The 17,860-nt window shown below is 39.2% G+C and overlaps 1 protein-coding gene across 9 annotated transcripts in view; it reads right to left on the bottom strand.

The window, feature by feature from the left end:
- KLC1 (kinesin light chain 1) overlaps positions 1 to 17,860 on the bottom strand; it is a 117,644-nt gene that overhangs the window by 6,170 nt on the left and 93,614 nt on the right. For 7 of the 9 annotated variants that reach the window (XM_089657251.1, XM_089657252.1, XM_089657244.1 and 4 more), the window contains exons 14-15: positions 13,436 to 13,566; positions 5,778 to 5,844 (exon numbers count right to left, since the gene is read on the bottom strand). In XM_089657251.1, coding sequence (XP_089513377.1) covers positions 5,778 to 5,844; positions 13,436 to 13,566 — 198 coding nt within the window. The remainder of the gene's footprint in view (positions 1 to 5,777; positions 5,845 to 13,435; positions 13,567 to 17,860) is intronic. The other 2 variants (XM_089657250.1, XM_089657254.1) reach the window with 2 other exon arrangements.

Here is a 17,860-nt window from a genome sequence, read left to right as displayed (position 1 = left end):
CTGTGAAGAGAAAGGAAGAAGGTGGAAAAAATGAAATCATTACTAGCATTGTAACAGGATTTATATAGCTCTAGTATACTTATTACCGTCATAAACCTGATCTCTTGTATTGTAATATTTATTGTATTAGTGTGCGAACTGTGGACATAAATGGCATAACTGTCACCAAAGGCTGTTGAGAGGGGAACAGTGCATTAGGCTGGTCATTAAGGAGATTGCTGCCTAGCGGTCATCCAGTGAGAAAGCCGCCCCATTGATGAAACAGCAGGAAGCTGATGAATGCGAAGAGGCCTGTTGTGCAGGTTTGTCTGGATGACCACCACCAATAAGGGGGCCCTGGCCTCGAAGGACAATGAAGTGCGCCAAAGGTCCAGTAAGTGACCTTTTGCAGCAGACACATTTACTTTAGTTTCACTTTCCTGTGGCTTCATCCCGTGGGCAGTTATGACACCAGCCATTAAATGTGTAGACAGTTCAGCTGATAGCATAAGCAACTGTGACATTTATCATTTTGGAAAACCATTAAAGCAATGAGTTTAGTTTCACTTTAAGATTTTAAAAATTTTATGCAACAGTAAAAGTCTGGAGAAAATTTGAGCCAGACAACTGATGGTTTAAAGACAATCCAATCAACAATGTTGGTTTCATGCATGTTAATTGCTAGTTCTATGGGTTCAGCTTCCCATAACAATCAGTCTCTCTCAAACTCAAGCCACTAAAGGAACATAAAATTCCAAACTTGTTTTTACACCAGCAGTTAGATGTCACCTGGCAGATAAGGGGCACTGTCATAACAGGGACAATATAAGCTGAATAGGAATGTGATCTTACTTTCCTCTCAAAGTTGACAATTCACCTGCATTCTATATGAGGCCTATCCAGCAAGTGCCGGGGAAGATGTGCACGTTATGTAATTCAATTCAGCAAATCTGAATTAGATCCTGTAGCCAGATCAATGTAAGGTGCATTGTGGTTGGCTGCTGCAGTTACCTAGTGCTTTATAAAAAAAATAACCTCCCATGGCTTTTTGCCAGTGGTATATTAAATGAAAAACTTGTATCACCTTAAAACTAGCAGTGTCCAATATAACAAAAAATTGTTTTTTTTTTTTATTAAAGCTGAAGTTTAGAAGGATAATTTGCATATTTACATTGGTCCAGCTTGGAACAAAGTATGTATACATATGCCATGCCTAGTATCACCACTACAGGTCATTGCATTATCTCAATAAATGTGAAGTGTTCTCTGATTGGAAGAAGTGCAGATTTTGACATCACCACCTGGCCTCTGCACCTCATCAAATCAGAGAAAATTTTGCATTCATTTAGTAAATGCAAAGTGTTCTCTGAATGGAGCCCATGCCGAGTGAGCAACCTCCTGTATTCACTAAGCAGCAGAGCAGCTGCTCAGCACGGAATCCAGAAGCTAGCGGGGATCACTGGAGTAATGGTGCCTCCTAGTCTAATTTCAAGCTTCCACAGGGATCAGCTAAGTGTGGCAGAAACCTGCTTACATTTGTCAGGGACGGACCATTGTAACTATGCAAAAATACTCATATCTATACTTCATTGTTAAACAGATATACATTTACATACTAAGGATATATTATATAGTAAAAACTTTCAATTAATTTGCTTCAGTAAAATGTTTATAAATTAGACTTTAAAATTTTTTAGCGTTTTTGATAAGAGTGGGAAATAGTTTATACCTCTGTCAGCCATATTGAAGTCTATGAGATTACCCTCATCTCCTGTATGTATCTAAGAGTAAGGAAAGTCTCCCCAACAAAGATAGACAATTCAAGCACTTCATTTAGTAAAGTGGAAAATGGCTTTAAATTTTGGACTTTTTTTTTTCTACCGTCCTTTACCCCATTGGGGATATCCCCTCTAACTTCCTGACCAATGGCCAAGGACCGCATTAAAAACTTGACATTTTCCATCCCTTCCCTCTCTATCCAAAACAAAACCATTTGGACTGGAATTAGACATTGAAATCTTAGTTGACCAGTTTGTTAATATACATATGCCTTTAATGAAGCAAAATCTAGCCATCTGTCAGAAACCACCTCTCTCGGGTCTGACTACAATAAACTGTTGAAACAGGTTACGATACACTTGTCTCACCTTTATATATGTCAAAGCCTAAGCATTTATACTTCAACAAAACAGAATTACAATACGATGACAATGCGTGCACATTAAAAAGGATAGAACAATGACAAGTTATGTTAGCGACATTTAAAAAGACAGGTCTGGCACAAGGTTAGGTAACAGTGAGTTAAGTGTGTCATTAATACACAATGAACAGACATTACAGACAGAATGAAAACACAATCTAATTTTAATTAACAGGCTGATAGACTAATCTGCGATACATATCTAAAATGTTTTAATTCTAGGGTAGGTATACCTCTGACTGCTTGTGTTTTAGGATAAAATGAAAAAAAAAATTATCTTTGGAGAGTAACTGCTAAACTTTATGATGGCGCCTAAGGTTTATCAAAAGGCTTATCACAGTACAATGTATATTTGTATGTGGCTCAAGTCCTATCTCTTCTAAAGGTCTCTGAACTACCAGCTGTACACTATGAAAAACTCTCCAACTTTGGTTATTGCCAAGTGGAAAGTGAAGAATATTTTCATGTTAGCCTAGTGATTAGTTCTCTTGCCTTGCAATTCAAGAACCTGGAGAATGTTTCCAAACAGGGACACTGCATGGAGTGTGTATTGTCTTCCTGTGACTGTATAGGTTTCCTCTAAGTGCTGGACTTCACATTAAGTTCCTTTGTGGATGGGTCCAACAACGCGTGTGTGTGGATGTGTGTGTGTGTGTGTGTCACACATTTTATATAAGTTGCAAAAGACAGATGTTGTCAACGTTTCTTCAAGACTACAAGCAAAATTTTAAAGCTGAATGCCAGACACAAAAATGTTCATTTTAATATGTTCCTTATTAGCCACAATTATACTTGTACCTGGCCTTTGTGCATGTTAGCTTGTAAAAGTAGTGATGACATCATCACTGTGCTGTACATAGCCTGAGCATATTTGTGGGAGGGACTTGGCAGAGCCTCCCCCTATAGGCTGCCAGAAGGAAACTACAGGGGGGGGGGGGGGGTGTGGACACAAGACCAATCACCCTGCACAAAGACAAAGAGCAGCAGTGACTGGTCTTGATTACAGGAAGATCCTGCACAAAGGGGAATTTTACACTGATTACTGCACAGGTCTGGAAAACATAAACAAAGCACACCAAGATTCAAGAAGGCACATAACTCTTGTATTTAGAAAATATTTGCTTATCTCAGAGTTCGGCCATAACATTACTTAGTATGCACAATGCATTAATACGAGGATTTCCTGTCCCATGCCCAGAACAAAATCAATCTGAGCTAAACTCTACTCAGCCAATTACAGGAAGCTTTGTGTTTAATAAATAAATGCAAGGCTTCCTCTGATTGGCTGAGGTGGAGGGACAGATGACATCACAATCTACACCTCAGTTAGAGGAAGTTTTGTATTAATAAAAAATGTATTTGTTTCCTGTGAATGTCTAAGCAGAGCTCAGGCTGACTTATTTCTGTTCCGGGAACGGGACAGTAAATCCCTGTATTGCTGCCAGAACACAGGGCTGTACACTGTATGTAACTGATGCTCCATACAGTTAAAACAGCACTGACAGCATGTGCATCTTTTCGTAAAGAAATAATCAATTTGAACCAGCTTTAAACCTGGAGTTTGGCTTTAAGAGACTTTACAAGCTTATGGCAACAAAATGGGTAATAAATACTGTTATACATAAAAAAATACTGCTTATAATGTATTGCTATAAGCAATCATAATGTGTAAAAAAAAAAAAAAAATCCCCCAGAGAAGCAAAAAGTATTACTTTTTTAAATTTTGTACTGTCAGCAGTCAGTGTCCCTGATCACCGCCACACCAGTTATAGCATGATGTTGTACTGCACTGGTGAAAGTATGTTATAAAAAAAAAAATTACAAGTTCAATTAAAAAAAAAAAAAAAAACAACTTGCCATGCCTCTTGCTAAATACCTTGGACTGTCTACTTTCCAAAAAAGGGAATTTGGGGGATATCTGTACTGTCCTGGTATTTTTGGGCCTCAAAAAATGAGATCTGCCGTCGGTACATCAGGATTGATTGATTTTCAGATATACACTCACAGGACACTTTATTGGGTACACCTGTAATATTGCTTGGTGACACATTGCTAATCAGCCAATCACAAGGTAGCAACTCAATGCATTTAGGCATCCAGATGTGGTGAAGACGACTTGAAGTTCAAACCGAGCATCAGAATGGGGAAGAAAGGGGATTTAAGTAACTTTGAACATGACATGGTTGTTGGTGCTAAATTGGCCTAAATTTATGAAATACAATTATTTGCAGTTTTATTACAGAAAAAAAGAAAAACATGTTTTTTTTTTCAAAATGTTTGGTCTTTATTTAGCAAAAAAATAAAAACCCCAGTGGCGATTAAATACCACCAAAAGAAAGCTCTAGGTGTGTGAACAAAATGATAAAAATTTAGTTTGGGTACAGTGTTGCATGACCGCGCAATTGTCATTCAAAGTTTGACAGCGCTGAAAGCTCAAAATTGGCCTGGGCAGGAAGGGGGTAAAAGTGCCCGGTATTGAAGTGGTAAATGTACAGACAAAGCTGTAATGCATATGGATTTGACAAAAGGCGAACTAACACTTTCAAGTTGATGCCACACAAATCTGCCCTAAAAACAGCCATGTGTATTCTTAATTGAAGTTTGGTGTTCTTTGTGTATTTTGCACAGATCTGTGCTGTTATTCAGCTTAAAAGAACTTCTGCACAGGAAGTTCCTGTGATAAAGACCAGTCACTGCTGCTCTCTCTTCTTGTGCAGGGTGACTGGTCTTGTATCCACCCCTCTAGTTTTCTGCAGGCAGCCTGTAGAGGATGAGCCCCTCCCACTGCTCACTGTACAAGGTAGCATCTGAGTATGTGGAGATATTTGGTGTATATAAACTGAATTTATGTCATGTCAGTTTTTTGAGGAAACTATGTAAACATTTTTTGAGCCTGGAGTTAAGGTTTAATAAACTATAAGCAAAGTACTTCAGAATATACAGCTGTGTCGTGCTAATTTAAATAAAATATAATGTATGGGGTTTGTTTTTTTTTTTTTAAACCCCTTCACGCTGCCACCTCCTGGCCCTTTAAAAGGTTCTAAATGTTGGTAAGTTGTTGGTAAGTGGAGGTGGGCATTCCAATCATATGACCGCTGTGATTGGCAGCCAGAGGTCACATGCTCAAAAAGCTCCCGATTGCAAGTATGCATTGGGAGCTTTCCGGTATCTGCCAGTAACTGCGCTGATAGAGCTCAGGGCACACGATTGCAGCACAAGAAAATGTTTACATAGGGATGCATATATTCAGCCTCTAGGCGTTAAAGCTCACCCAGCAAGAGGCAGCATATATATATATATACAGCCAGCAGGAACAGGTTAACTATTTTGTGTGCACACAATTAATTTACATTAATATATTTAGTTTTTGTGCCTGCAGTTTAGCTTTAAAAATAGTTAACTGTATACATGTCGTAAATTATGCATATAAATGTGCAAAATTTCCATTTCTAACCCTTTCTACTCCATACAACTCTTTCACTGTATGAGAAATTGGCACTGACTTCATCCCTGTCCTTTGACTAATACAGCGATGTCTACATTGCTACACACATACTAGTACTAAATGAAGATGTAAGAACATGATGGGGCGTCTTACTTGCATATGGTCCTCAGCAGCCTTGCCGCCCGTGTTAAGAACATTCAGAGAACTGGCACGCTTCATGCTGCAACCAGGACAGTGGACATGCAAGGACAAACCAACCAATGAGAATCAAAGCAATCAATACAAGACATACTCCTTCTCCTATGCACAGTTCTGTTCCATCAGTGCTGGTCTCCGAAGAATTTGCAACTTTCCAGTAGAATGGGTGTTAATCATGAAAACAGCAATATTCCATCAACAATAAAGTGGACTTGTCAAGCCTAAATCTTTAATGGAAACCTATTTTGTAACGAAGGTTTGAATTTCCTTTGCCAATATTGTAGGGACCATCTCTAGTTTAATATTAAAAAAATCTCCACTGGGCCATTCAGCAAAAGATAATAGACAAAAGTCTGTTAGTTTAGGGAAAAATATACTCCACCCAAAATAATTTTGGAAGTTAACTGTTAAATAGAATCATCAATCAGCCTCTTCTATTCATTTAAGACTTTGCTCATAAATCAACTGTCAGCTTTGAGTAGACTTTTCAATTATTTTTTTATGGTGACAAGTCCACTTTATGCATCTATCCTAGACTGACTGCATACTTAAGGAGCTGTAGAGATGACGGTGGGACACAATGCTCAAAAGCAATGACAACTCTCACAATGGTGATCTATGAATTGCTATACACTCATCATTTTGACTGCAAATGAATGTCCTCTTAAAAGGTATTTAGACTTTTTGGGCAATGAAGAGCAGATTAATGTGTTTACAGTTTAGACTCACTACATCTCCGTAATTTCAGTTCACCGAATGAAGATCACACAGTACATGGATTCAACTGAAATGTTCACATTATGCTCCGACCTTTTTAGCAGAATTATTACGCTTTATTTGGATGCCACAGAATTCTGGGCTAGCATAGACCTTGAAAATGTCCTAGCTCTTACCAGCAGGCTGATCTAGTATCCAGCCTATGGATACACTAGAATCCCATGACATTACATTGGCTTACAAGATGGCAGTCTACTGTAGATGAATTCTGAATGGCTGCAATGGGTTACGAATATCTGCTCTTTGACATAAAATCTCATGAAACCCATCCAACAATATATCAATTTTGAGTAGACATATTGTTAAGCATAGCCATCTTCAGAGCAATCAGCACCACCGATTATGAGTGATCATTATAAAAAGTAAATCTGTAAGAATAGAAATGAGAGCATGTATTGCCGACTTGTTTTTAAAAGTGTAGGCTCCAGGGTTGTCATCCTGATTTAGCCTTCACTACTGAATGACTAAATGATTTAAAACAAGCACACAACCAGAGGATTCTAGAAAGTTTGAACTTCCATCCTGAATGTTTTTTCCAGGACAACAATCCACTAATTAGTTAAGACAGCACTATGATAACCATCCTGCAGCCCTCACCTTTAAAATCAATTCAATTATGGCGGCTTCCACATTACCATAGTCAAGTTCATCTGAAGTAACAGGCAATACACCAGTCAGCTCTACAACTCCCTACTATTCTTTAGGTCTTTTCAAACTAGCTGGCAGATTTTGATTTTCCTGAACATTCAACCAAATTTAAAGCAATCAGTAGACATCACAACATAAAAAGCAATAGAAAATTGACAAATATTAATTTGGTGAAGGGCACTGGGTTCTCATCCACTACTCCCTGGGCTCACAAACCGTGCCATAGACATTAGATGTTGAGCAGCAGTTAGGAAATGGCTTGACCAACCAGAAGTCCTTGCTGAATATGACAAATGCCTAGTGATAGAAAAGGAGTGTATAAATGGTTTCCTCACAACAGAATAGTTAAGAAAACAAAAAACATAGGTGCCAGGCACTAGCACTTTAGCAAGTGAAGATTACGCCAACACCGAGCTGCTAGCAATCCACTGGAGTATATGGAAAGACTAGTATAAAATAAAAAAAAGTGCACTAAAGTTCTGTGAACAAAACCATTCAGCGTTTTATGGTTACTTGTGCGTACAGGGATAATCCATCTCCAGTCCAAAAGATCATGAACAGATAAAATAACGTTTCTTTAGCTTCGGCACTAGTGCAGGTGGAAGCCGCTGCGGAACCCACGCTTCGTCTCGCAGCTGCAACCACCCAAACACAAAACACAGGACCCACGGGCAGGAGCAAGTAATCTTAATGACACCCCACCCGCGCTTTGATCAAATGAATGGACTGTTGTGCCATGTCCCGCAAAACCGCACTAATGTGAACAGAGAGTTAAACAGAGTCAATAACAATCACAAATGCTCGTGCAATCAAGAGAATTATTGACAGGCACTAGGATGTATAGACAGAAGTTCCTGGTTCCACCAAGCCTTAGTAGCACAATGCATACAACAGTTCCTGGTGTGATATAGAGGCTGGTATTAGCCGGTACACATACCCATCCATGTAGCCGTAAAATGGCCAGAAGACCAGGAATATTCCAGAGAGGAAGGGAAACACCGTTCTGAGGTTAGTGATGCAGTGGCCGGACACCCACCAGGACGATGGCCACACTATGTACACAGAAGACACCAGATGTGAAATCAGTGGCCAAGTCACAAACCAGAGGTGATGCAGGTGATGGTCTCGGTAGTGGGAACGGAGGCTGGAGGGGGCCAGGTACCTTCTCTCTCAAAGGATAATGCATTTCAAAGCAAAAATCACTTCTTTGTCAGACCCCGGGGTTATATACATTGTGCTGCTAAGGCTTGGTGGAACCAGGTACTTCCATCTATACATCATAGTGCTTGTCATCAATTCTCTTGATTGCACTAAGGTGTTTTCATTATTATTGACTGTTGAAAAAAAGTTTTTTTTATCTTCTCATGAGCTTCTTTTTGAACTGGAGATGGATTATCCCTGTATGCACATGTAATCATAAAACTCCGAATGGTTTTGTTTACGGAACCTTAGTGCGCTGCCTTTTTTTTATACTAGTCTTTCATTTAATAATTACTTGACTCTGTATCAGACTCTGAATTAAATGTTAAAATGTCTGGGCTTGATTCTGCAGCTAGCTGTGCCTAGACAAATTGCTAGGGAGGTTCTATGCAAGAAAAGAAGGCATAGAGCTGGCGTTGACCTCAACCCACACATAATTAAGTTTTAAATATTTAGCGGTTTTTTTTAATGTGTCTTTTTATTTTTAATATATATTCATGTAAAAGATGAAAAAAGAAAAGTTAAACTCCCTTATGTGTCTACTTGTTGCAAGAGGGCCAGCATGTCAATTTTTTTTTTTTTTTTAGAGGAAGGGCACAGCAATGACATCTTCCATGTTTCTCTCATGAAAGGTTTCCTGAGAGCAGAAATAACCCATTAAAATTCTATGGAGTTAAACAATGAACACATGCTTTGGCTGGCACAAGTGGAAGATGTCTGAAAAGGGAACTAGCTAGAAAGCTTCTTTAATATCTCCAAATCAAAGGCTAAATGCACCAAACAAAGCATACGAGGGCAGCACATGCACGTCCAGCTATAGTAAGAAGGCATGAGGAGTTCTCATTGGACAAGCATCGTCTAACATCTGTGTCTATCCTTGGCAAATACGGCACAGCAGGTGAGCACAAAGGCCAGGATTTGCTATCCATATATATATGCAGCCCGTGATCTGGTTAATCATTAGCTGGAAGCAGGCAGAACATACACATAGCACAAATTCACATCAACAGCGGGAATGAGAGTAAGGATCACGCATACTGATGGCCTGTGTGTACAATCATTAGAACAGACACATTCGACCTGGCAGAAATAACATTAATCAAAACATACTTTTGTAACAAAAAAAAAAAATTAAAAGTCAAACAAAAAAACGTAAATTGTGGTAAAACATAGGACATTTATTCATCAACATTTAACAAAAGATCCATAAAAAGAATGGAAGTTTTCATGAAAATTTCTCTTCATTTTGTCCAGCAAATAGTTAATCATAGTAAAATATTTGTTCTACAGAGTGACTTTTAAATGCAGAATTAATTTACCCATTTCCCTCTTGCAGAGTAGCTCACTTTTGTAACAAAACAGATTATTATTCCCTTTTACAGCACAGATGAACTTTCAGATTATGTCAACTGAATAGATCCCTGACACATCAAAACAAACGTTGTGCAAAGTCCTACAGTTTGTTTTCTTCAGAAAATAGCATCAGCCCCAGTTAAAAAGAAAAAAATAAAATAAAAAAAATCACCTGCCAACATGTTGTAGTGATTTGCTCTCTGTGTGAAAGCAGTGATCTCTGTGCTCAGGTCAAACAAACCCCCCCTTGCTCTGCAATTAGCAAAGCGTATTATTCCTGTTGATTATAGAGAGCTCTATATGTGATCTCGTAGGGGCCATGTCAGGCCTCAGCAGAAAGACCACTACTTGCACACAGAGAGCAACGGTCCTTCTTTCCAATCTGCTGACAGGGGAGAGGCTTTCTACTCATGTAGCACCTACTTTCTAAGGGCTCGTTTACACTTGCTTCAAAATGTGGCATTGGACATTCTTTTTTTTTTAAAGCACTCTGAAAGCCAATCAAAACCCCTGTCATTAAATAACAGTGCAGTTCACATGCTGTGTTTGCTTTGATTCACTTGAAAAATTATACCCCATGTCAGTTTCATGGTGCTTCAAAGCCTAAACAGAAGTCTATGACAAAGCTCACTTACAGCACCTGCACCTTTAGCTTTACTTTGTTTTGGAACAGGTATGAGATATTCCAGCATGCACTGGGAGACCTACAAGTGAACCAGAAAGAAGTCATCAGCAGTCACTTCCTGTGTATATATGGAAGCGTCTGGTGTAGGCGTTCCATCTGGTGTGTAGCGTGGAGCAACAGGAATGGGATCGGAGTCCAGACTGGAGTGGAGCAACTAGGAGACATCACACATGGTGTGCAACATGGGAATGCTACAACGAAAGGTGAGCGGGGACTAGAGAGAAGATTGAGCGGCGAAGAAATCAGCAGAGCTGGGGAACAAGAGCAGGAGAAACTAGCAATGTCACATGTGGTGTGGATCTTGGGACCAATATAGAGGGAGGTGAGCTGGAACCAGAGAGAGAAACAACAAACCAGGAGGATCACAGAGCAGGGCGTTACTACTGAGTCGGGGATTAGCAAAGCTGGATGTACAACTGAGTGGGGTATCAACAGAGCTGGGTGCACTACTGAGCAGGGGATCTGCTGAGTGGGGGTACTACTGAGCAGGGGATCTGCTGAGTGGGGGTACTACTGAGCAGGGGATCTGCTGAGTGGGGGTACTACTGAGCAGGGGATCTGCTGAGTGGGGGTACTACTGAGCAGGGGATCTGCTGAGTGGGGGTACTACTGAGCAGGGGATCTGCTGAATGAGAATACTAATAAGGCAGGGATCTGCTGAATGAGGATACTAATAAGCCAAGGATCTGGAGAATGGGGGTACCAATGATGAACAGGGGTACTAAGGAGCTGAGGATCTGCTGAGTGTGGGTACTACTGAGCCAGGGTTCAACATACACAAAGGGCATCTGCCAAGCTCCATTAAAGCTTCAAAAAAGCATCACCGAAGCATCAAAAACACACACAAAAAAAAGGAGCGGTAAATACTTTAATGTTTGTTGAAGTAAAAGCAAGTGTAAGTGAGCCCTGAAGAAAAAAAAAACTAAAATGTTTATTATGCTGCCCCTAAAATGTATTTAAAGTGAAAGCTCAGTTGCACTTTTAATGAAACCTTTTCTGAGACAACGAGGATACTGCCATTGATGATTATCATTCTGCAAATGCTTTTTACCTGCCTTTAATTCTACCCCTTCCTGACTCCTGGCTTCAATAACCTGAGAAGTAAGCCAGAATATGTATGTAGATATTTCTGATCCTGATCAGCACATGAGAAAATACATCTCATAGGATCAGTTCCTTTGCAAAGCATCAAACAATTGAAACAGATTCTACTTTAGAAACCCACAGAAAACAATGAAGCCCTGGAGCAGAAGAAAAGAGCCAGCTGCAGCAATCTGGTTCTGCCAGTGGGATTGTAATAAATGAGTACTGGTGGTCCTAGGGGGTGGGTGAGAGCTTGTTGCTTATAAAAACAGCTAAGAGGTTTTCTACTTTTTTATTTTTTACCAAAATAGGCTGAATTTCAACCAGAACATTTGCCCCTGGGAACTGGAAATCACTAAAGTAGACCCCGCTCCCCCAGTGACCTTCACTTGCTTCCAGGTCCTGTTCTGAACGGTTGGGCCTGATGCATTCTGAATACAGAGGTCAGCTGCTCAGCACGGGTGCCATTCAGAGAATGCTTTGCATTTTCTGAATGAATGCAAAGCACTGTCCGATTGGGCAAGGTGGAGAGGCACAGCAGTGACATCACGCAGCTGTAACATAAACGTAGCATCAATGCAGCGATAATAAATCTTTAGATATTGATTGCATACTCCACATGACCTTAAGGGTTTTCCGCATGGTCATTAGTGTGAAAACATTGATAGATTACAGTACATGAATGTTTGATTTAAACCTGCTTTCCAGATATGGCAATTTTTATATAGTTACATTGGTCCAGCGTGGGACCAATGTAAATATGTGGTATACCCGTGGGATCCCCACAAAAGTTGAAAGTCACTATAGTAAGCACAGCTACTCAAGGGACAATCAGCTGTCCCTAACCGCAGCTAATTGCTCCATGTGCAAATAAATGTAGACAGGTGCAGCTGCTTCCATTCCTTTGTACAGGCTGAATGATCACAGCTGTTTGCATGCATCTGTGATTTCAGATGCAGAAATCCACTGTATGTCCCCAATCATATGTACCAATAGGTCCTAAGGATCTCTGCAATACACCTCAGTAAGTCATTTCTAATGAACCAGCATTAGTGTTCAACTCTAAATTTTAAGCTGCTATGGCAGTTCCTAATCAGATTATAATCTTTCATAAAAGTCATTTAAGAATCCAATATACAAATCAGTTTACTACGTACAAAAAAATATATTCTCAAAGATCTTCGAAAATGTACATGCCATGTTGATCTACAATATTTGCTTTGAGGGAATTGCAGTCCTTTCAGCAACTAACTTCAAGCCTAAATACCTGAAAGCACCGAAACTCAAGTGGTCACATTTTATACATTAAGAAAAATGTTATAAATAATATTTATTAGCGGTCATATTCCTTAGAGCATCCAATGAAGAATTCGAAATGCACCCCACCCTATAAATGGAAATCAAAGAGAACCCCCCCCAATTAGGAAAATGCAGGCACAGCTGAGCCTCTGAAACGCTCTTTTCAGGTCTTTTCGTAAACCCAGATATGATAATCCATAGATTTGGTTGCATTTCACAGACATCTCTGTCTGCAGTTTCCACTAGATATCATTAGAAAACAAGTAATAAATACTATTTGTAACACTTCTTAATTACAATCAGGGAGTTGTGCTTTCAGAATTCAATGCTGCCATGCTAAATATATTGAGTGACAGTAGTATATATAACGAACTGACCATTCTTAGCTGTAGTGGTATAAATATACAAGTTAACAGTTTTAAGAATATTCTTTAACTTTTCCTTCTGCTTTGTGATTCCTCTTATGTCACATAACACAGTCTTAGGAAATAGACTACTTCACCACAATGCTAAGCTACAGGAAGCACAAGCTGGGACACCAGTGGCCCTCCTAGAAATGGATAATTACCCAGGATTCTTTGGTTCACCATCTCGTGAACTGCCTCCTTTCAGCTTCCTGACCAGCTTCTCACTGCTGCGTCTTATGGAAGCGCGGAGTTTGCTAAAGGACCCGCTGCGTTTTAAAGATCCAGTGCCATCCTAAAACAAAAGGTTAACAGGGCATGAATATTTGTTCTGATAGAGAATACAACGTAGTGCTGTGTAGCAAAACCACCACAACAGCTTATATAAGCTCCTTTGAATAATGTCAATAGAATCTGGTAAGTAAAGTACCAGACTAGCAATAGCACATATCTACCCACAAACCTTTTTGAAAAATGTGTACAATTATGTGTGTGGTTGTATCACCTAATAAGGTAAATCAATACACTTACAAACATCCCCTGTATCCATTATCATAGTACAGAGCAATCCTATACAGCCAATCTTTTTGGTCTTTTTTTTTTTGTTTTTTGTGAAGGATGACAGCCTAGTGGATCCATTCTCTGATCTAAGGGTAGCCACAAACATACAAAATTATATAATAATTCACGAATGGAGTTCCAGGCAAGAAACCATTTGATCCATTTTGTTGGCTTTGAGGATAGGGAGCATGCACCCTTGAGACAATGCTAATTTTTCATCGAAGGAGCAGGCCGGTGATGGACAGGTGCCACAGGAGGTTACAAAGCCGCAACAGTGAATAATGATGTAACTATATTTAATCTGTGTACTTGCTGTTTAGCTGGCGTTCCAGCCAGGATTGAAATGAAATGCCAGCTAAACAACTGTCCATCACCTAATCTTTATAACTGGTTGATTGTTGTCCATTCAGGTAGGTTAACCATATGTATCTGCTATTTTAGGTTTCAGTTGCAAACTTAAGGGACGTTAAAACACAACCTCATTTTTCAAGAACTATTCTGTCTAAAACCATCCAGATTGGATTTGGTGCAAATAACAGGGGATTTGAACGACAAAAGAAGCTCCAGAACTTATTTTCGTACAGGCATTTGTGCACTCAGGAGTTAACAGGTACTATAGAGAACAATTGTTTATTTTAAGTTTGAGCACTTTGTAGCTTCAAGTATCAAGCTACAAAACACTTAGGTGTGAATGCAGCCTTAAAATCACTAACTGCCTTAAAGAAAAACATTGTTACAGAAACCATTCAGCCACACTGGCTGATCTTTTCCACCAGAAATCACCTGGAAAAGTGACCAGGTCTTCATAGATCTGGCCAGCACTGGAAGAGGCCTGGTGCAGCATGTTCTCCAGGAAAGGTAAACATTTCAGTGCTTGTATTACTCCTCATTTATCCACCCAAGAAAGGCAGTTAATAATGCACTTTTTGTTAGCATTTGAGAACAAGTTCACTTTAATGCATCTGACACTGAATACTAAATAGTGCCCCAGGGAAAAATAAAGGAAATTCATAGGTTTGCCATGGTGGCTGCAATAACCATCAGATTACATTCAGCCTGCCCATCCACCCAAAAAAAACCTATAGTTTTGAGTGGATGCCTGATTTTCAATCTCAGAGTCTCAATATAACATACCCCCCAAAAAAAATCTCTGTCAATGACCAATGGATTGAAAACATACCACATCCATATACCTTGTTATTGTGACCCTTATAGCTTCATCTTATGTTTAGACATATTAAATATTATTCTAACCCAAACTTGCATCTTCTAGGTGAGTTAGCCTGGGATCAGCATTAACTGCTCAGTGCCTAAACCTTTAAAGAGGTCTACAATCACAGCTTCAAAGTGAGAAACCCCTTAATGGAGGAACCGGTGTTAACCAGCAAGGGCCCCCACCCCAATCACCTGACAATCAGCTGTTAGATAAACCCATCATGAGGGAAACTGAGAGAACCATTGCTGGCCTAATCTCTGAAAATCTCAGTTTCCTGGCTGCTATGCCACCTTCTTTACTTCAATACTTCTGCTAAGAATGCAGGCAAGGACGTCTGAGTTTTCTCTTTTGTATTATCTACTTGTTCTAGATCAGCGACTCACAGTTATGAAGGTAGAAGCATAAATGCCATGTAACAATTTTCAGAAGGAGGTCATTTTTTTTTTTTTTTTTTTTTTTTTTGAAGCTCCAGCCTCCCAGTGATTTCTATAGGCTTTCACAACCATAGTTGCATCACACAAAAATAAATATAGAGACTATTGGAGCGGTTCTCAAGAGGCTGTAGAAACATCAGCACTCCATGTACCCAAGGATGGAACCCACACTGTTTAACACAAGACCATCCACAATGGGGCTGGCAAGGTTAGGCTTACATCAGCTCCCATCACCATATTTCTGAAGCCATTGTGCAGAAATATAAAAAGGTATAGACAAACCCATGCAGAATTCAAAAACCTTGTCTTCCAATTAAGGAACCAACAGGTAAGCTTAAGAGCCACTGAGAATGTGCTTTCATTGATAACATGAAAAAGGCTAAACCTTTAAACAATGGAACAGCTGTAATTTTTATGTGGACACATCACCTACAGGATCCTAGGATTATTGCAGAAGTCCTAATACATTGGAGTTGATTTATCAAATAGGTTCTAAATAGGTCTGTTTTGCAAAGTGAATTTAGCTCAGTTAATAAGGTGAAACTAAGCCCAATTCAATTTTCCAATCCAATGCAAGCAAAGCGCCCCCCCCTTTCTTGCATGTGAATGAGCATACCTTGAATGATGTGAAACTATGCCCAATTCAATTTTCCAATCCTATGCAAGCAAAGCCCCCCCCCTTTCCAGCATGTGAATGAGCATTCCTTGAATGAGTTGACACTATGCCCAATTCAATTTTCCAATCCTAAGCAAGCCAAGCCCCCCCTTCCAGCATGTGAATTCCTTGAAAAGCGATTTTATAAGCGAAGTGAAAATTCATTTTGCAAAGTAATCATGCTCTACAACTTTGGTAAAGCAACCTCGTTGTTACACAAGTAGAAGCCGTTCTTTACTGTAGCTTGATTAGATTGATACATTTCCAAATGGTCAGTTTCATTACTTATGAAATTCCAAGAGAATCTGTTCTGGGAGTAATATGGAGCCCGCCACAGCTGATAACCTATAAATACCATTTGCCTGGCTGTCAGTGACTTCAATGCTATTAGTCAGTTACCCAGAACCAGCACGCAGGAAAAGAAGTCATAGTGAAGTCAGGATGTATGTTCTGCATGTCTCTGCCTCAGGTGCTTCCAAAGCATTGAAGCTAGGAGGTAGCCAGGCAGGTAGTTTTTTTTTTTTTTTTTAAAGGAAGTCTCCAATGGTTATCTACATATAATGGTCGGTACAGTTTTCCCATAAATCAGTATTTGATGACACATGGCTTTGCTCAGCATATTTCTTTACCCTGACATGTATATTAGTACATTTTTCTTTGTATTTGTTCACTTGTTTCCACAGAGATAATTCAGATGTAATCAATGTTAGAATGCTAGAAATGTACAATCATTTATGACATTAATGGTGAAGGTTCAGCATATTTTTAAAAAATCTGAAAGGAAAGGAGCAGACATGATTTTTGAAAGATGGAGTAAAAGAAATAAAACATTTTGTCGTCTGCTTTTTATAAGCCAGAGAAGCATTTTATTGTCAGGTACATTCTTAGTTCCTAGAGTAGTCACCAGCATTCAGAGCAGAAACCTGATGACTCCTTCTGTGGGTTCATGACCCATTAAGATGACATGAGTCATGTATTCTGCACATTGGCTAGTCTGTGTCAGCAAAATTTACGAAATAAAAAAATAAAAAAACACTGCATCACAATCCTACAGTATTCCAGAATGTCAAAAGAAGAAATAAGGTGAAGAATGGACATTATTTATAGCATTGGTAGTCACATACAAAGCAAGTGAGCCTTAAAAAACAGATTTGTTAGTATAAGGAAGACATTTATAGGTAAGCATTGTAAGACGGAGTAGTTGTGCATTTGTGTAATTTTGACATTTAGCAATCACTGGTACACATTTCTACTTAATACTCTTTGAAGTTCCTCTTCTGTAAGATATGTCAATGAGTTATACATAGGAGTTTGCTATGCAACACAAATGATTTTGGTGCAATCAAGACAGTCACACTTGGGAATGGGAATTTAAAATGTTGCTCTAGGAAATGTACATCACAAATAGCAGCAAATGTTTAAGATATTCCCTTTTGTTCTCCAATCTTTTTAAATTATTTAAAAATTTGAAAGGTTTTAGATTGTAAGCTCGTAAGAGTAGGGCCCTCTTACCCCTCGTACGCTGTCTGTCTTTGTTGTACTGTGCCATGTATTGTCCCCCCCTATTGTACAGCGCTGAGCAAACCCTTTGGCGCTATATAAACTCGTAGTAATAATAATAATAATAATTGTTGTGGGTGGATTTGACATCATGCTCTGATCACACAAAAAAAAAAAAAAAAAAAAAAAAAAAAAGAATGTGGGTACAAACTGCATTTAAAAC

Source organism: Staurois parvus, unplaced genomic scaffold (genome assembly GCF_062004578.1).
Source record: "Staurois parvus isolate SC_StPar_1 unplaced genomic scaffold, SC_StPar_1.0 ptg000978l, whole genome shotgun sequence".
NCBI lineage: Eukaryota > Metazoa > Chordata > Amphibia > Anura > Ranidae > Staurois > Staurois parvus.
This window is presented reverse-complemented; position numbering and strand designations above follow the sequence as displayed.